This window comes from Macrosteles quadrilineatus, unplaced genomic scaffold (assembly GCF_028750875.1).
Source record: "Macrosteles quadrilineatus isolate MER2022 unplaced genomic scaffold, UCM_ALF_1.0 Scaffold_6__1_contigs__length_79288215, whole genome shotgun sequence".
Lineage (NCBI taxonomy): Eukaryota > Metazoa > Arthropoda > Insecta > Hemiptera > Cicadellidae > Macrosteles > Macrosteles quadrilineatus.
The window spans coordinates 51,653,228-51,674,186 of record NW_026542599.1 but is presented as its reverse complement, the minus strand read 5'-3'; the positions used below and the strand labels follow the sequence as shown (position 1 = coordinate 51,674,186).

Here is a 20,959-nt window from a genome sequence, read left to right as displayed (position 1 = left end):
AGTATCATTGACAAAGTCATAAGATGCAGTGCAACTGCCAGGTCATACAATATTTATTCAAGTTTGTGTTTCTTGATGTGTTTTTGACTGCTCTGAGAAAAATGATTTTGGGGAGAGCAGATTTGAAAAAAGGTTTATGTTACAGTGTTAAGTACGGGTACAAATGCAAAACTAGGAAAACCCAGCTTAACTTGAGCCCTACTCTAGATTAGTATGATTGGGCTTTTTGTATTAAAATCTCATTTTTATACTGGTTTGATTTTATGTAGATTTAATTTCAGAAGTTGTATGTGTCGTATAGATTTTTTGGAAGTTTTCTTTATTTATTTTTATTTTGTTCCCAAATACCTAGGGCATATATTTTTTTAATTAAACATTTTTTTGTTTTATTTTCATGATTTTATGTTTGCACAACTAAAGCGTTGGAATTAATTAACTTGTGAATATGTGAATGTAAATAACCCTGTTGAAACTCAAGTTTCTAATACACACCATTTGATTGTTGTAATTTAATATGTAACAGTTTACAGCTTTATAACTTGTGTAAGGAAATGGAGCTTTTTGTCTAGTTATTTAATTTTGTTTTGTTTGTGTTTTTTTTTTTTACTCCGGGTACAAGCAAAAGAAATTTGTATTTATAAAAATGCAGTATGTTTAGTGTTTATACAAGTCAAGTGGTTAGCGTAGGAGTTCCTCCTGGAGATGCGAGTTCATACCCCGTCTCCTATGTGATAATGCCTTCAGTTAGTGGTTTGAAGCACCTTTTGAGCTGTTGGCTCTCCTATCTCTAAAAACAATAATAGATTTCTCAGATGAAGAGAATTTTCTCTGTAACTCTTGTCACTTAAATCTTTACAGATATTATGGTTAATCAGATTACAAATGCATATTCCAGTCACGTGAAAATCAAATGATATGAGTTACAGTAAATTACAACTTTTGTTCCCCCCAAGTCCTCAAAAAAAGATAACTATTACCACTACTACTTACAACTGTAGCCACTGGTATCCCAAATTGTATTTTGCCTCGTCTACTCAAAACTGTATCCATCCTGGGCAAATCCTTCCATCTGAATTTTGATCTGCATGGAGGCCTTCTGGCTTCTGAGTTTTTGCTCAAGATATTACTGATAGCGGCATCAAGTCAACATCTCGTCTAAATTTGGTTTGATCTGATTGCATTATTAACTATAGCATAGTGACAAAAAAATGGCATCTAGGTCTCGAATCGATCTCACTTGGAATTGAACAAGCAACCTTCAGATTTTAAGACAAGAACTCTAACCACTCAGCTACCCAGTCAATCAAAAAGTAATTATAAATTTGTATCAAACTATCAGATTCAGTTTAATTGCATTTCAATGTAAACTTGCTTGTACTCGGACGTAGCATGTGCTTAGTTGCTTGTTCACCCGTGTGCATGTTTAGACAGTCTTGGTTGAGTCGGAACTAAGTGATGTTCGGATGGAGTTGGACGCAGAACAAGCTCAGGTGAGTGAAGTGCTACAGATTCAGATTAGAACCTATCTACACCTATGTTAATAAAATGATCGTGTTGCATATGCCCAGAGACGAAGTGGGCTGTATTTGTTGCCAATATTGAATTTGGATTGGTTTTAAAAAGGGCTTTTGTTAATTAATTTTGTTACAGTTAAGTCATTTACCACAAAGAAGTTCTAGGAATTTTGAAGGAAGATCTTGTAGAATATTGAATGGCCCACATTGTTCTGATGAAAAGATAGTTTCCTCAAAATAAAAGTTTTCAAGATAAAAGTTGCACACTAATGATTAAATACACACAATAAATAATCAATTGAAAGGACTTGTACAATAAGAAAGAATATAACAAGACAAAATAAGAGAACAGAGAAAAAAAATAATCATGTTAAGAATGACAATAATAAGAAAGCAATGTTTGCGGAATTAGCTTGAATTTAATTGCTGCCCATATGAATACTAAACATGTTATTTCTAAAATTTCTATTTAAACAATACAGTCTGCAACACTAATGCTCATTATTGAATCTTAACCTTTATGGACAAATTGCTTCCTACAATTATATAGATTAATTGTATAGCCATTCAGGTAAATGCCGTTAAAAATAAAAATCTGAATCCTTGTCTGACGTGTTTAAGGTAATCATAGCATCTTTTGCTACGGTACTGAAATAACCTGTTTTCGTTATATGTTTACCACCTGCTAAAATTAGTCATTACATTAAGTCCAGTAAAATAAGACATTGTGGTATGCAAGAGGTGGGGTAGGCCTAGTTTAGTTTTTGGATGTATGGTTGTTGGTGTTGGGCTCATAATATAAAATCCAAGTTTTCCACATACAGATACCAAAGCGAATCACGAGACATGCCACTTGTTAACGAAATATAAAAAATTCAACCATTCCTATGTTTTTTCACTCTATCTCGCGAATGGTTGGTTTTACTTAAAACATTACTTTATTGAATCAAAAGAGGATAAATTTGTGACAGTTTAAGCCCAACACTAAGTATATAGCGTAAATAATAGCTAAAATACAGATCTTAAAAATAAAATTTCTAAAATCAGTTTAGTCCAGGCAAGCTAAAATAAACGGTATCAGCAATCTGACACATACTTTCTCCCATAGACTGTTTGTTGGGCTTAAACTGTCACAAATTTATCCTCCTTTAATCTAATAAGTAATATTTTCAGTAAAACCAACCTTTCTACCAAACCAACCCTTCGCGAGATAGAGTGAAAAACCATTGGAATGGTCAAATTTTTGTTAGTTCGTTAACAAGTGGCACGCCCCGTGGCGCACCATGGTACCTCGAGGTGGAAAATTTGGATATTATGTTATTCCCAATAACTTACTAACAACATATCCAAAAATCAAAACCAGCCGACCTTTTGCTCAGCAACCCTGTATTTTCTGACATATTTACTGGACTAATTCTTTACTAGGCAAAATTAATGTTTGCTGTACAAAAGTAATGTTAACCATCTTTTTTGGATTTAGCCGATATAAACAAACATTCCTTTGTTATGGTTTCATCAACTATTTCAATTTGCAACAACCAAAACTGTATAATCTATGTCAATTTGAACATAAATTAGAATAGAAGGCCTAATTAAAAAAAAATATATTAGTTTTGAAATGTTCCTAATTGTAATGAAGAAATATTTTAATGTCTATTTTTATTTTAAAATAATTAGTCTTTGTAGTGTAGCAAAAGGAAACGTTCAAAACACGAGTGAAAGGGGGTCATTATTCTCGACTATATTTTAAGTGTTTGATAAATCTCTTGCTTTAAACACATGGTCTAAAATGTAGTTTTTATTGTTTGCAAAGTTGGTAACCTTTTTAAAACAATGCCCAAATCTGAAACAACAGGTGGACAACCTGAGAAGACAAGCTGAAGAACAGGAAAGTAACTTGAAAGCGCAGGAAGAGGAGTTGTCAAATAAGAAACAAGAATTGGAAGGATTGAAACAGGAGGAATCTAGATTACAACAACAACAGGAAGAGTTTGGGAAGAAACTAGATACTCTCAGTCAAAACCTGCAAGACTCACAGCTGCAGATTAGTCAGGTATCAGTACAACTTGTGTTAAATATTTCTCCCTCATATCTCCTAAAGGAATTGTGTTTAGTTAACCCATTGAAGTGACGAACGGGTCTTGCCCCTCTCTGACATTTTGCCATGAGATAGTCGTACTACTATCCCACTGGCCCTCAAGTTGTACATGTAATCTAAACTACAAGCGCTAGTGTTGTGTGCTTATACTGGCAATCGACCCGCTCGCTCGACAATAGCATGGCAGCTTTGTTGGCTAAGGCATTGCACTGAGGTGTGTAGCATTATGGTCTACATGCGCGGATTCAAATCCCGTACATGAGCAATCTATATTGAGCTTACCATATGTTATTGGCTTCCTAGAAGGGGCCGGATAAACAAAGGACCGGTAAAACCAAGGCCGGTGTCAGGGGTTCTACTGTATGAGTATTTTAAAACCAAGATTTCACTGAAGATTCTAAGACCAAAACAAATAGGAATGTAATTGGAACTGCTGAAATACATCTTTAATTGAAGTAAAAATAAAAAAAAATCTAGTTTATGTTTTTGGGTCAAGTAATTAAGTAGATAAATGAATGATGATGCTTGATGGCAAATCTGTGCTTCTATACCTTAAATGTAAGATCAAAATTATGATATAATCGGTTGGGTATAAGAGCCAAACCAACTCGGAGAAGAAAACCCCATAATTTTTAAAATATATGCCGATGCTTGATGGCAAATCTGTGTGTGCATACCTTCAATTTGAAAATTGGTCGGGTAGCAGAGTCAAATGAACACGGATCCAAATTTTTTTAATATATAAGATTTAAGGCCAACATTATGAAAATTGGTCGGGTAGAAGAGCCAAACCAATTTGGAAAAGAAAAACCAATAATTTATAATATATGGATTGCACACAACACCTGTTTTGCTTCTTTTTACCTTGGTGTAGAAAAGGAGGACACAGATTTTTTACTTTTAATCATAGTTAAAAAGGGACATTTTGTGTTCAAATACATACATGATAAAAGGCATAAAAGAACATAACCTAAAAAATAATAGATAAATACAAAAACATTTCCATTGTCGAGTTAAACTGCATGGTACCTTGTACCTTGAGTGGAGGGTAATGTAAGAATATTACTCACTAAACCGTCAATCAGCCTTAGATTAATAATATTTATTTGGAGGTTAGGACATGTTTTGACACAATGGTGTAATCCATCCTGTTATGTTTTATATAGAGATCCGTTGTTACAGTTACCTAAAAAAAATGAATTCTCGATACTAATAATTTTTTATTTTACTGATTTTTTTGTATAAATTTGTTACTACACCAACCAATTTTTTTATGTCGTTACACAAAGTAATTTGAAGGGTTTGGGTTTTTTTTGCGATTTTCCCCTGTAGGGAAGAAGCTTTTTATTCAGGGTGTCTAGTAGTCGGGAAAATCGGGAAAGTCGGGAATTAGTCTTGAATTTCAAAATGGTCTTGAAAGTCGGGATTTAGTCTTAAATTTGATTTCAAAGTCGGGAATTTTCGTGATTTTTCCGCGATCGTCGTCTTGTGTTTACGTGACTGCAAAAGCCAACGATGATGTCTACACGGCCTCGAGAAATGTTCACGATTTTGCCGCAATAGTTGACGACGACGATGACGTTTCTGTGACCGCGGGAGATGACGATGACGTTTCCGTGACCGTGGGAGACGACGATGACGTTTCCGTGACCGCTGGAGACGACGATGATTTCTGCTCGGCCGCGGGAAATGTTCATGATTTTGTCACGATCGCGGACGACGACGATGACGTTTCTGTGACCGCGGGAGACGACGATAATGTCTACACGGCCGCGGGATATGTTCATGATTTTGCCGCGATCGCGGACGACAACGATGACGTTTCCGTGACCGCGGGAGACGACGATGATATCTGCTCGGCCGCGGGAAATGTTCATGATTTTGCCGTGATCGCGGACGATGACGATAACACTTCCGTGACCGCTGGAGATGACGGTGATGTCTAAACAGCCGCGGGAAATGTTCATGATTTTGTCACGATCGCGGACGACGACGATGACGTTTCCGTGACCGCGGGAGATAACGATGACGTTTCCGTGACCGCGGGAGACGACGATGATGTCTACACGGCCGCGGGAAATGTTCATGATTTTGCCGCGATCGTGGACGACGACGATGACGTTTCCGTGACCGCGGGAGATGACTATGATGTTTCCGTGACCGCGGGAGACGACGATGATATCTGCTCGGCCGCAGGAAATGTTCATGAGTTTGTCGCGATCGCGGACGACGACGATGACGTTTCCGTGACCGCGGGAGATGACGATGACGTTTCCGTGACCGCGGGAGATAACGATGACGTTTCTGTGACCGCGGGAGACGACGATGACGTTTCCGTGACCGCTGGAGACGACGATGATATCTGCTCGGCCGCGGGAAATGTTCATGAGTTTGTCGCGATCGCGGACGACGACGATGACGTTTCCGTGACCGCGGGAGATGACAATGACGTTTCCATGACCGCGGGAGATGACAATGACGTTTCCGTGACCGCGGGAGATAACGATGACGTTTCCTTGACCGCGGGAGACGACGATGACGATTCCGTGACCGCGGGAGATAACGATGACGTTTCCTTGACCGCGGGAGACGACGATGACGTTTCCGTGACCGCGGGAGATGACAATGACGTTTCCGTGACCGCGGGAGATAACGATGACGTTTCCTTGACCGCGGGAGACGACGATGACGTTTCCGTGACCGCGGGAGATGACAATGACGTTTCCGTGACCGCGGGAGATGACAATGACGTTTCCGTGACCGCGGGAGATAACGATGACGTTTCCTTGACCGCGGGAGACGACGATGACGATTCCGTGACCGCGGGAGACGACGATGATATCTGCTCGGCCGCGGAAAATGTTCATGATTTTGTCGCGATCGCGGGAGATGACGATGACGTTTCCGTGACCGCGGGAGATAACGATGACGTTTCCGTGACCGCGGGAGACGACAATGACGATTCCGTGACCGTGGGAGACGACTATGATATATGCTCGGCCGCGGGAAATGTTCATGAGTTTGTCGCGATCGTGGACGACGACGATGACGTTTCCGTGACCGCGGGAGATGACGATGACATTTCCGTGACCGCGGGAGACGACGATGATGTCTACACGGCCGCGGGAAATGTTCATGATTTTGCCGCGATCGCGGACGATGACGATGACGTTTCTGAGACAGCGGGAGACGACTATGATGTCATTGATGTCTACAAGGCCGCGGGAAATGTTCATGATTTTGCCGTGATCGCGGACGACGACGATCACGTTGCTGTAACTGCTGCAGTCAATGATGATGTCTAAACGTACTGTACATGGAAGAGTTCATGAAAAAAAAAAAACAAATTTGCTAGTTAGAATTTTTTATTGCTGCATTATTTCTTTACTTGAAAACACCACATTATCATAATACTACTTTATGACAAAGACAGGGGTTGGTGTAGTATTATTCAGAAAATTTTGTTAAGCTATAAAAATTGGTATCAGTATCAAGAATCGAGAATCGATACATTTTGGTATCAACACGCACTAATTGTTGAAAAAACTAGTCTTGAAAAATCTGGAATTAGTCTTGAAAAGTCTGGAATTAGTCTTGAATTTTATAATGGAAATAAACTAGACACCCTGTTTATTGTAGGTGACATGGTAATACCAAGGTCCCGTACCGATTTTTCATGTTTATGTCTTTAAAAATGGCGTGTTATTCTTACTTACCAAAGCCCTCTGATCTTTTTTAACACCACAAAAATTACCTTCAAAAACCTTGAATAACGTAGGGTAACATAAAACTTTGTTTTTGCCAGGTGAAAGCCAGTATTACCCAGCTAGAGGAGCATCAACGTCAGATACAAGACGCGATCGGGCGTGTTGAGACTGCCTCTACAAGTGGTGACGTGACCAGTGTACCAGATACGTGTCTGCATCTACAGCCAGAGTTCCGCGACCCTTCACACACCAAACTGGTTTCCGAACAGGTAATGAACAGCTGATTTTCATTGTTGTTAGTCCTGGGGGGAACAACCTCAATCGACCTAGAACAGGTTCTTATCCTAACTAAAAAGAATGCAATCATGTGCCTAGTTGAATCGGGCAACAACACAGTGGCTTTGGATCTTTTAAGGATATAAATACTGACTGTAGTATCACGTTACCTTAGAGGAGGACATAGATTTTTCATTTTTTGCTTTTATTTCTCTTAAAGATGGACTTTTTGTATTGAAATACATCTATAATAAAAAATATAAAAATACATAACTTAGAAAAAGTTAATTAAATGAATTAACTAATAGGAAAGTGAATAAATCTAGTTTCAATGGGTTAAACAAGTAACAAATTATAATACAAATTAAATACTAAAGTACTGTTCTGTTAGTAATATTTTTATCAGAACATTTAATCCAACTTTTCTCAATAACATTGTTGGAGATAACAGGCTTATGCCATCACAACCATACTGTTTAAATGTAGATGAAGTTTATATAGGTTTTTTATTATTTTCAGTTACATGACCCAAGTAACGATGCCTTCACAAACGGACCAACGGGTGACAACTTTATGAATAATAACTTTGCCAATGGTAACTATGTTGTTTTATTTACTGTATTTTCTATTATTTATTCAAATAACATATTGTGCTTGCTACTTTTAACAAAATAATTAATTGTAAAGTGATTTTTACTCTTCTACATTAAATTTCAATAGATTTGGATATTGGATAGTGATTGTAAAAAATATTAAGTTAAGTGTTAAGCAATGGCGGTTTTTAAATAAAACCAAAGGTTCTGTTGTGGCCTTGCTGAGTAATGTTTAAATCTCATATCCTTATTTTGAACAGAATTGTTTCTTGTCCTAATTAACTTCAAGCAATTAATTCTTGAGTTTGTGTGTGTATAGCTGAGATCAACTTAATCTTGATGGTATGCTTCCACAGTAGGCCTAATAATACACTGTCTAGATATTCATGAGATGATGTGTTGTTGAGTTGGCAAAGGTAGTGGCCTATAGCTCGAAATGTCAGCCACTATCTTCGCCAATTCAACATCATTACAATCATTTCTGGAAGACCAAGAATATAATTACATTGTAATGTATTAAAAACAAAAAATCAATAAAAGATTTTTACTCAGATTAGAGAGTACTGTATTTCTGGACGAGATGGGGTCCAGCTAGTTACCTGAGAAAAAAACTCAGGGGCTTATAATTATATAAATACACAATAAAACGTCATATAACACTGATGTTGAAACACTCTTTAATCAGCTTCATGGCTCTCACTAAAATTTGTATATTTCTGTTCTGATATTTTTTTTTAAGTAGTATAACTTATGTTTTGTTAGCTATAGTTTTTGCTGATAACATTTACAATTAATATTTAACAAAATCATATTGGTTTCGTATACTGTATTATCACTTACGCGTTGTTGTTTACAGATCCATTTTCTAACCCATCTGCTGCATCAAATCAAGACCCCTTTGCTTCGAGTGGAGGATTTGCTGCAGACTTTAACAAACCTGTGGTAAGTTTATTTGCCAAGTTTTACTTCTCATCCCTCCAAAGCTTTTAACTTTAAGTTAAAACAACCATTGTGCAAATTTCGTTTATACAACAAAATTCAATGTGTTTTAACTACACTTTCTTTATTTTACAGGAAACATTTGCTCCAGACCCGTTTGCCAGTGCATTTGGTTCAAGTATATCTAATGGTATGTATTTTGTTAGTAAGCATTTAACTATCTGAATGGAAATTTTTGAACTTTACATCTTCTTGATTCCCTTTCAATATTGTTTTGGCTTTACGTTCATTTACGACCAATGTATTCGATAAAATATTTCTTACTGGATTAGTTTTGTTGTATTTATGTTTCAACAACGTGTTTTAGGTAAATCGGATCCTTTTGACCCCTTTGGTGATGGAAGGCAAAAGACTTCAAAAACGCCCCAACAAGAAGAAGTGAGTGCTTTTAATTAAACTGAAAAGTAAAAACAATGTTCTACTTACAACCATTTGTTTAAATAAGCCCAATATTATAAATGATTTAAATTAGTGTTATAAAGTTGATTAGTAGTTCTTTTACAAATTAGTATTTATTTACAAGTGTTTTTGTATATACAGTAGACTCCCTCTTATTCTAGACTCATTGGGACCGATTCAAGTCCAAATAACGGGGTTTCTAGTTAAACTAACGTCCCCTAAAACTTGTTAAATTTGGTACATCTAATTTTTGGTTTGTTTCACTTAACTGTTATTCGGTTTCGCCAGGCTGCCAACAAAGACCCGTTTGGTTGTGATCCGTTCGCTATCCTGCACGCCCCCACTAGAGACTCTGTTGCTGTTGGGCCGCCTCCTCGCCCTGAGTCTCCGAGCCCTGCTTTGCCACCCAAGAAGAGCAAGGTAAATACATTACAAATATGTAAGTAAGGTCCAGATGTAAACTCCAGGAAAGGTTTTTTGATCCAACCTTTTAGAAATTGACATTAAAATTAAAATATTTGGTAACCTATGGAATAATGTATCATTACTAATCAAGCTTTTTAAAGTAGTGATGGGCGGATCCAAGAAAATGTTGGATCTTTGGATCCGGATCCAGATACAAACTGTCATAAGGGTGGGTTAAAAAAAAAAAACGTAATTAACAGAATGTCAATTTAAATCATACTGTTTAAAATTAAATTGGTAATGTTTAAAGGTAATATATCTTATATACAGGGTGGTAAAAAAGTCCCAGGACATTTAAATATTTTAAAAAATAATGCAGATAGAGCTAGAATGCTTGGTACAAAGTTACAGGGCATAAAACTCTATTTTAACACATATTCAGTGATCCAATAACTAACTCTTCAGGGAGACGGCCCACAAGGATTCGGAAGAAAATCTTAAACGGAAGCATAGGTCAATATGCACATCAAATTAAAGGTCTTTTTTAGTAGAATACAATGCCGCAAACCGCACTTCAAAAGGTTTATCCTCCGCAAAATGACAGTTGTTCAAAGATTCATTAAATTTACAATGCTATTATACGCTTACTCCTCAGGGGGCACAGCCCTAGGAGTCGGAAGAAAATTGTTAACATAAGCATAGGTCGATATGCACATCAAATTAAAGGTCTTCACTAGTAGATTACGATGCCGTAAATTTAAGCTCAAAAGAATGCCTGAGTAAAAAATGGCAGTCGTTCAAAGATTCAAAATGGCGGATTCGAGAAATCTTTGAACATCTGCCATTTTGCGCAGGATCAACCTTATGAAGTGTGGTTTGCTACTAAAAAAGACCTTTAATTTGATGTGCATATTGACCTATGCTTCCGTTTAAGATTTTCTTCTGACTCCTTGTAGGCCATTCCCCTGAAGAGTTATTGGATCACTGAATATGTGTTAAAATAGAGTTTTATGCCCTGTAACTTTGTACCAAGTATTGTAGCTCTATCTACATTATTTTTTTAAATATTTAACTGTCCTGGGACTTTTTTACCACCCTGTATAGAGTAATCTCCAGTTGAGCACATAATCCCTAATTTTTTGGGGACACTAACAATTTTCAAAATCATAAAATGCACTAAGTTTGCACAGCCACCAAAAGGGTATATGTGTATATTTTACCATATAGTTCGATCTTGAGTATGCTTTATCGTGGTTTTTGCATGCAGCATCCAATTTATTTATGCCTGGATCACCTCTTGTTAATCTCTTACTTAAATTCGTTCCAGGTCCACAGTACTGATAGCTGGTTATGTGAAGTTCTACAAGTAAAATACCCCGTGTCTGCGTACAAGAAGTCTATACTGTGTTCTAACTTAGAAAAATATTAGATGGGGGAGTCTTGACTTTTTATTCACCCTGTATATACAGAGATAATCTTGTACACAGACACAGGGTATTTTATAGTGATGGACAAGACCAAAAACTTGATGATTTTTTTGATCACGAAGCATCGGGTGGGATTGAAATTGAAATAATAACCGGATATTTTCAAAATGGGATTATAGGCCATTAGCTTATCATCCAGGTACAAAACTAAAAACTAGAGGTGTGCAGGTATCCAAAAAATCGGGTCGGATTCGGTTCAGAAAGATACATGTCATTGCCATATATGTTATTTGCATCAAGAGTCAAACCCTAAGACATGGTCTTGCCATAGGCCTATATGTAATTTGCATCAAGAGACGAACCCTGAGTCATGGCCTTGCCATATAAGTTATATGCATCAAAAGACAAACATTGAGTCATGGCCTTGCCATAAAAGTTATATGCATCAAAAGACAAACACTGAGTCATGGCCTTGCCATATAAGTTATTTGCATCAAAAGACAAACACTGAGACATGGCCTTGGCATATAAGTTATTTGCATATAGAGACAAACACTGACACATGGCCTTGGCATATAAGTTATTTGCATCAAAAGACAAACACTGAGTCATGGCCTTGCCATATAAGTTATTTGCATCAAGAGACAAACATTAAGTCATGCCCTTGCCATATAAGTTATTTGCATCAAAAGACAAACACTGAGTCATGGCCTTGCCATATAAGTTATTTGCATCAAGAGACAAACATTAAGTCATGCCCTTGCCATATAAGTTATTTGCATCAAAAGACAAACACTGAGTCATGGCCTTGCCATATAAGTTATTTGCATCAAGAGACAAACATTAAGTCATGCCCTTGCCATATAAGTTATTTGCATCAAAAGACAAACACTGAGTCATGGCCTTGGCATATAAGTTATTTGAATCAAAAGACAAACACTGAGTCATGGCCTTGGCATATAAGTTATTTGCAACATGAGACAAACACTGAGACATAACCTGCCTTGCCATATAAGTTATTTGCATCAAAAGACAAACACTGAGTCATTGCCTTGCCATATAAGTTACTTGCAACAAGAAACAAACACTGAAACATGGCCTTGCGATATAAGTTATTTGCATCAAAAGACAAACACTGAGTCATGGCCTTGCCATATAAGGTATTTGCATCAAGAGACAAATACTGAGCCATGGCCTTGCCATATAAGTTATTTGCATCAAAAGACAAACACTGAGTCATGGCCTTGGCATATAAGTTATTTGCATCAAAAGACAAACACTGAGTCATGGCCTTGGCATATAAGTTATTTGCAACATGAGACAAACACTGAGACATAACCTGCCTTGCCATATAAGTTATTTGCATCAAGAGACAAAGACTGAGGCATGGCCTTGCCTTCAAGTTATTTGCATCAAGAGACAAACATTGGAGGAAAAACGGTCTTGTACATGGATACAGACAGCTTTGTGTTACTAAACAAATCGGGGGGAAATCTGTCTCTTTCATGGATACAGACAGCTTTGTGTTAGTAAACAAATCGTGGGGAAATCGGTCTCTTTCATGGATACAGACAGCTTTGTGTTTGAAAAAATCGGATCCGTCAAAACAGAATCCAGCACAAGGTCTGAAATTTTTTGGATCCGATCGGGTGCCGGTTCTAGCTCGGATCCGGTAGTCCGATATCCGGATCCGACCACCATTATTTTAAAGACAACTTTAAAAATTTAGAAAAGAGACTTTGGGGACCAAATTCATCTAGTCCTACATGAGTCCCACTATTTTAATATATGCCTTGTATTATTATTTTTTAAGATTTTATTACGAAGCTAATGTGAAATCGAGAATATCATCTGCAGTCACAGCGGAAACAAGAGCTTCTTCCTTGGTAACAGCAAAATTGCAAACCTCTTCCACGTTCCACGGTTGCAGAGACATCATCGTCTCCCCAAATCCCTGCAAAACCATGAACATCACCCCTTCAAATTATTTATTGCACATCTTTGTAGACACTTTCTGCAATTGCAAAAACAAAAACTAGGCGTAGTGAAAGTGAAGTTGTAAAATCTTTCAAGGTTTTTGTGATCACCTGTGGTTACGGCAAAATTTAAAAATATTTTGGAGTGACAGTAAAATTGTGAACATATTTGGCGGTCACAGCAACATCACCATCGATCTCCGCAATCGTGGCAAAACCGTGATCATTATCTGCAAACTTCATGGTCAGCAATTCAAATCTATTTATTCCGATTCCCACTTATCCGAATGGGGTTAGGACTAAACTACTGAGTTTGCTTGTGTTTATGTATACATTTTCATCAAATTTGACAAATTCGTTCATTTTATACTAAGCTATCAACATTTCAATCAAAAAACACACCTTAACCCCCTTTACCCTAACCAACAACATCAACCAAGGACATAAAAATTTGTTCCAGAGGAAGTGTTTTTGTAATTTTTTATTTATTCTTCGTCTTTTTGTTTGTGTGTAATTAAATGTGTAACATCGATGGATTTTAACTTCAACGACTTCCTCTGGAACGATATTTGATGTCCTTGACAGCCTGATGAAGTTTCCATCGGGAACGAAACTGCAGTAGCCTATATAGACTGCAAAGGATCACTTTGATAGTATATTTAAACCATTATTTATTACTATACCAGTGATCAGGAGGCTAACAACATGAAATTGATATTTTATTTCAAATTCGCCAGGTGCCGCCGCCCAGACCCGCCCCTCCTCGCCCACTGCAGCCGCCAACCCCAAGCCCAACGCCTGCTGACCCATTCAATGCCCCAGCGGCCAACTCCACATCAGATCCATTTGGGTCCGACCCGTTTGCATCCAGCAATAGTTTTGCTGACTTTTCAAATTTCAACAGTAAGGTGAGTGGAGTTTATTGTAGGTATGATAGATGTTTGTTTTTGGCTGTGTGACTTAAAAGCGTAATTTGTAGTCTTATAGTTTAGTTTTTAAAATACATTTTTTTGATGATAAACGGTGTAAATATTTGTTAGGGGATAAATTAATACCCAGTACAACTATTTGAACACAAGTTTATTAACACATTGAAGATTTTTGCAATCTTATTCAAATTAGTAAATACATATACTGTATTACAATCCTTTTTTTTAGTAGCCTACTTGATTCATGTTTCCCTTAAAAATTTGTAATAATTTAATGAGAGGAAAAACATTTTAATAAGAAAATGTTTTCTTATTAAAATGTTTTTCCTGTATGTTATGAGATGTATATACAATTCCAAAGATATATTTGATCTTTGAAAATTTTTAATAAATAATCTATTGTTTTTTGCCTTCTTAAAACCGCTTGCAATCTCAGCATGTCATAATAAAACAAGGATGTACTGTGTTGCCAAAAAGCTTTATAAATAATCTGCTATTTGAGTATTTCACTTAACATTTGGATCTTTCGAATGAAAACTAACAATACTAACTGATCTTTAAGTATGGAGCTTCATTTCTAAAATAAACAGGTACTGTAGTGAAGTTGATAAAAAAAGAAATTTTTCAATGGAAATGGAATTAATTTTTTTTTAAGATGATAAGACTTAAATATTTTACACTTTATGTTAAATCTGATGTAGGTTGTAAAACTCATCTCAATTTATAGTCGATGTTTTAAAATTTCCTTGGAAAAAACCTTTAAAAATTAAGGACGGGGTAAGTATCCTTGTAAAATAATAGAGCCACATGTGAACTTAAACATCCCCCTCTTAATGTAATTTATTATTATAATCCCACTATGTGGTAAAACATTAAAAATATCATTGGTTAGGTTATTTCTATGACTCTTTTTTTTGCCTGCGTGTCCGAATTTAGAAATCTCTTAGACTTTAATTTTTTTTAAGTAGGCTATGTAAATATTTTCTACAGTTGATGCATTCTTAAATTGATCGATCATAAAACAAATAAAATTGTTGCTATTGCAAATACCTATAGCTCTATGAATTACATAAAATTCAAGAAATCCAGACTGCCAGTTTATCGGGTGAAAAGCTTGTAGAACTTGTGTACACAAAACTGATTGAGCTACTATGCAGGGTTGCCATTATGTAATTTAAGTTTTCTCAACAATTTCACTCAGACAATTTAAAAATCCATTATAGTATGATTCAACCTTGTGCTCGTGATGCTTAAGAATGCATCAGCATGTTCTGTAAAATTATTTTGCATGTGTGTTATCAGTGCCACCACTCCTCTTCCTTGCCTGTCAGTTGCCTTATCAGCGTAATACCCTCGACAGAACATATTCAGCTCCTTCTTAGTTTTCCTCGAAATTCTCCCGACTGGGCTAGGTTAGTTGCCCAGGTAGGATGTGTAGATTTTATTTAATGACTCTTTGCTTGGTAAAAAGTAAGAAAACAACAACATTCTCTTACAAGTTTTATTTAAAATGTTTTTAAAAGGAGAGACTTTAAATAATTGATATTAATTCAATAGTAGTAGTGTTCGATCAGCTAGACATTGCTGGTTATAGAAAGACAGCCTACACTTCATTATCTTTATATTTCCAATAAAAAGGGATGTAATTGAATTGAGCTCTGTCAGAATTGGCTGATGTATTGTAAACTGTCACAGTAACAAGGCTCACTCTGTGTGTAGCACATTCAACTATGCTTTTGTAAATAAAGTAGTGGTAACATTTGGCCAATACAGGGTGAATCAGACCACCCGTGCGTTGTTTGACCCAACAAACGTTAAAACAACATTTTTTATTGAAAACACGCCATTTAAAATTTGTTTAGTGGGTTATAATTTTAAAATGTCACATAAGGCACTTATCTTTCAATGTTGGGATCATTAAAAGTACAAATATATGTCCAAAAAATAAATGTTAAAAACTAAAAACTCGTTGAAAATCAAAGACATTTTACAAATTGTAGAAGTATGGCGTTTTTTTTTAAGGTGAAGAAGTGCGATAAAAAAAGTCTAAGAGGGTCTTGTTCAAAATTAATTTCCTGGCCATGAAAATTCCTTCAAATCTTTCTCATAAACTTAGACTAATTGTAGTTTTTTTTAAAGTTGACCAGAAAAAAATCTAGGGTTACGTTTGGTCAATGGGATGACTTTACTTTACACTAATTTTGTTAAACCTTCACAAAAGGGCCTTAACAAAAGGACTTATGTCCCTACAAGCCACTAGTTACAATTATTTACAGTTTACAATATTTACAACTACAAGTTATAAAAATACACTCAGTTGGGATCATTTTGTTTTGTACATATTAAAACATTCTCTTCCTAAAAGTTTTTTATTATAGTTGATTTTTCAAACTAATCTCCTTGTTTCTGTAGTTGTGTGCTCAATTTCCCGAATATACTTCTGCAATGTTTTCGTATTGTCTTACTAACAAGTGTCTAACCAAGTTATGCTTTTCCTCCTTTCCTGTTGGATTTTCGGTTCTTTATGATTTTATTATTTTTGTAACACTAAGCCTTAATTATATTAAGTTTTTAATGTTTCTTCCCTCCCTCTCCCACCCTGTTCAATCTGCCTAGTTTGCTGAAAGTCCTGTGAGAGCTGCGCCGGCCGTACCGAGTGTGCCGAGTGCTCCTGCACCCAGTGCTCCTGCACCACCGGTTCCAAAACTCGACTTCACAGAGGATCCGTTCAGGGACTATCGCTACGAGGATCCATTCAACTTTGCCGATCCCTTTGACGACGAGGATGGATCTATCCCCAGCATATCAAATAGTTCTGCAAAACTGGACCCGTTCGGAATGGAAATAATTGATAGTGGTAAAAACACGCCTGTGAACGGTAAACTGACACCAACGATTAGCAAGAGTGTTAATGGCAAGAAGACGCCGATGAATGGGAAAAACACACCTTCACCACTTCCGTCGGAAGACCAACAGTTGGCTTGGGCAGCTGCAGAGAGCCTTCGACTGGAGGAGGAGAGGCGTAAGCAAGCTGAAAGGGAAAAGGCGGATTTGGAACTCGCATTGGCTTTGAGCAAAAAGGAGAAGAAGCGAAGCGGACCGTTTTCAAAAATCCTCTCCTGACAATCCAAATCGTAACTCGGTGTCGGAATCGGCCGAGTTTTCAGGTCTGAGAAGTGTCCTCAGTTCCTACACAAACTGTTTACTTTGACTGAGTTTACAAAAATTTACCACAATCGTTGCGACCTTTCAAAAACGTTCTATAGGTTTTTTGATTATTTTTTTAGTCTTCCAGCAACTTAGGATAGTCTCATGGTTTTTGTTATGTGCCATCAAATGTGTACGATATTATTTTAAGGCCCTATAGTACTGACATAGATTTAAATTTGTTTATAATTGGAAATTGTTTCTATTAAATATGGTTACTTTTTAGATGTTTTTCACTGTTGAGTTTAAGTTGACAATTGACTTACCACTATGGCTGTATTCCAATACGGCGACCTAATGAATAGTAACCCTAGACATAAGCAAGAAACCCTAATGTGCCTGTTTATTTAAACTACACACTCATAGTTTTATTTGAAATAATTGTAGGGTTAGACTCGATCTAGACATTGTGTTCATTTTTCTAAAGTTTGGTTATAATTTTATATTTCTTCCCTATACTTTTTAATCAAACAAGTGTTTGGGTAAACGTTTTGAACATAAAGAATTGAAAGTTGTTAACATGATGTGTGTTCATTCAGTACCAAATATTTGATGTCGGATCGCTTATTTTCATTTTGGCAAGAATGACTGTTCAAACTTCTGTAGAAACCTTAAGTATACTATAGCAACTAATGGCTTTTGCTGCACATTTGTGTGACGTATGCCTTCACGACAATACCGCTTTTGTCTAATTTTAGGCCTACTTGTAGACAAATTGTAAACTACAAGTTCATCCCAGTTAGTGTTTAGTCGTTTTCACATCAAGCTTTAATTTGCCCCAGTAAGCTTTAACGGCTGGGAAGAGAATTCTCAACTTGTATTTTGTAATTTGCTACAACATTCTCGATGTTCATATCATGTTATGTAAATATTGTTATTAGTAGGCTAGTCGATGTATATAGTGGATGTTTGGTTATACCAGTACCCTTCGCTTTCGTGTTTATGGACACTACACTGCTGTTTCGTTGAAGTAAGTGGAGATGTCTGAAAGTATAGGTGCAAAGATAGATGTGATTTGATATAGCAACATTACAGTGGTTTGCATTGGGTGTATGTAGCCTTGCCAAAGAACCCAGTCGGTAATGTGCCTATTGTAAACACTCAGCACTAAAAGTTTTTTATGTGGAAACTAAATTTTGATAGCTTTGTTCAAAATTATCTACTTTTTTGTTTTATTTTTGTGTTTATTTTTTGTGCATCTGTAAGAATCCTTGAACTTTAATTTTTTGTAATTTTTAGCATTTATTTACATTGCCTTACAACTGTACTAACAAAGAATTGTTTTCCAAATTTAATAATACTAAATAGATCAATTACATGTATGCTAATAAAAAATAAAAATAACCTCTAAGTATACATAGTTTAAAAGAATAAGTAATGACACACGTTTTAATCTCCTAAACGATATTTATGTGCAATAATATAAGGTACTGTACTCAAATAGAATTTAGAAACATTTTAAAGTAGGTGGAGATTTTAACAAACAAATTCGGAAACGATCTATACAGGGTGAATTTTAAATGAGTTCCCCCCCTACTTTTTTCTACATTTCTTAAGATATCATTTCCGGACCATGTCAGATCATTGTTTAGTAGTAAGTACTTCATTTTGACTGGGTATACATTTTTGGCCGCCATCTTGGATCCGCCATATTAGATACAAAGTTTTTTTTTCAAATGTAAAGGTAGGGTTGTGACCCATTATTTCAAACTAGAATTTTACGCTGATTACAATGCCGCAATTAGTTTTTAAAAATCTTGATTCGTTCTAAAGTTATGAGGACTTTTTATAACTTTATTTTTAGCGCATTTTAACATTGTGCATTTACAAACTAAGACCATAATCTCAAAATAGTGCTAGATAAAGATAAGTATACACCACCATTCATTGTCGACATATTTTCACTTGGTTATGACGGATGTAGTTTTTTCAGCCGCCATCTTGGATCCGCCATTTTGAAATGTGATCAATTAATTTAAATATGAAGGTGGTGTTGTGACCCATAATTTTGAGTTATTTTTTTATGCTGAACTCAATGCCGCAATCCGTTTTTCATTTGCATCTTTGGATTTTGAAATATTGAAATTTTAAATAAGAGTATTTTAATATTTCATCAAGAAAGCTTGATAACCAAAAACGGATTGCAGCATTGAGTCCAGTATAAAAAAGTAGTTCAAAATGATGGGTCGCAACACCACCTTCATATTTAAATTACTTGATCACATTTCAAAATGGCGGCTCCAAGATGGCGGCTGAAAAAACTACATCTGTCAAAACCAAGTGAAAATATGTCGACAATGAATGGTGGTGTATATTTATCTTTATCTAGCACTATTTTGAGATTATGGTCTTAGTTTGTTTACACAACGTTAAAATGGGCTAAAAATAAAGTTATAAAAAGTCCTCATAACTTTAGAACGAATCAAGATTTTTAAAAACTAATTGCGGCACTGTAATCAGCGTAAAATTCTAATTTGAAATAATGGGTCACAACCCTACCTTTACATTTGAAAAAAAACTTTGTATCCAATATGGCGGATCCAAGATGGCGGCCAAAAATGTATACCTAGTCAAAATGAAGTACTTACTACTCAACAATGATCTGACGTGGTCCGGAGATGATATCTTAAGAAATGTAGAAAAAAGTAGGGGGGGAACTCATTTAAAATTCACCCTGTATATCTATTTCATTTGAAATCCTATATTAAACTAAGAATATCAATCAATATTCTTTAAATACAGTTTGAAATCTTGTACTAAATAATAAAAATTGGTTAGATAAAGTTATTTTAACGAAATAAGTTCCTGTTAGATAGCTTTTTTGTGTCAGATTTTCATATTTGGAAATATAGTTTATCACTCTTGTGAATACTTTGAACCTACTTTTTGTATATTTTATTTACTGTAAAGAACATAATGGGTATTTTGTAACAGAATTATTTCCAAAGATTGTACATCTGTTTGTATATATTTGTTTTGTAATATGTGTAATTATTCATAGATGTCATAGAGGCCCTTGAGTATTGTAGTTAACATGGTTTTGTTGAAATAGTTTTGTACAGTTGACAATTTCATTTTTTTATTTTGTTGAATATTACTAGCTCAATGTACATTTAGCAAGCTGTATTTTAATACTTTAGTGTATTTTTGAGTGATATAAGTTAACTAATTTCAAAATTTCTGAACCAATCTACTAATTTTCTAAAGATTTGTACAGTTAGTTATTTAATAAAGCAGTTAATACTTTTAATCTTTAGGTGTTTCTATACACACAGGATTTTTATCCCAATAACAGGAATTTCAGACCATGCTTGGGATTAAAACACAATACGGGTTAAAACAAGATTTTAAGCTCTTAACGCCTACATTTATATTTTTACTGCTTCTCAGATAGAAATTTATCCTGGATGCAAGATAACTTGAGATAGA

The 20,959-nt window shown here is 35.8% G+C and overlaps 1 protein-coding gene across 4 annotated transcripts in view; it reads left to right on the top strand.

Annotated features, from left to right (window-relative positions):
• LOC128996355 (epidermal growth factor receptor substrate 15-like 1) overlaps positions 1–18,049 on the top strand; it is a 57,734-nt gene extending 39,685 nt beyond the window's left edge. For 2 of the 4 annotated variants that reach the window (XM_054421632.1, XM_054421630.1), the window contains 10 exons: positions 1,428–1,490; positions 3,370–3,567; positions 7,418–7,588; positions 8,115–8,190; positions 9,045–9,130; positions 9,263–9,317; positions 9,495–9,565; positions 9,875–10,006; positions 14,132–14,302; positions 16,940–18,049. In XM_054421632.1, the coding sequence (XP_054277607.1) occupies positions 1,428–1,490; positions 3,370–3,567; positions 7,418–7,588; positions 8,115–8,190; positions 9,045–9,130; positions 9,263–9,317; positions 9,495–9,565; positions 9,875–10,006; positions 14,132–14,302; positions 16,940–17,446 (1,530 nt within the window). In that variant the 3' untranslated portion in view covers positions 17,447–18,049. Of the gene's footprint in view, positions 1–1,427; positions 1,491–3,369; positions 3,568–7,417; positions 7,589–8,114; positions 8,191–9,044; positions 9,131–9,262; positions 9,318–9,494; positions 9,566–9,874; positions 10,007–14,131; positions 14,303–16,875 lie in introns of all 4 variants that reach the window. The other 2 variants (XM_054421633.1, XM_054421631.1) reach the window with 2 other exon arrangements.
• Positions 18,050–20,959: the final 2,910 nt, after the last annotated feature.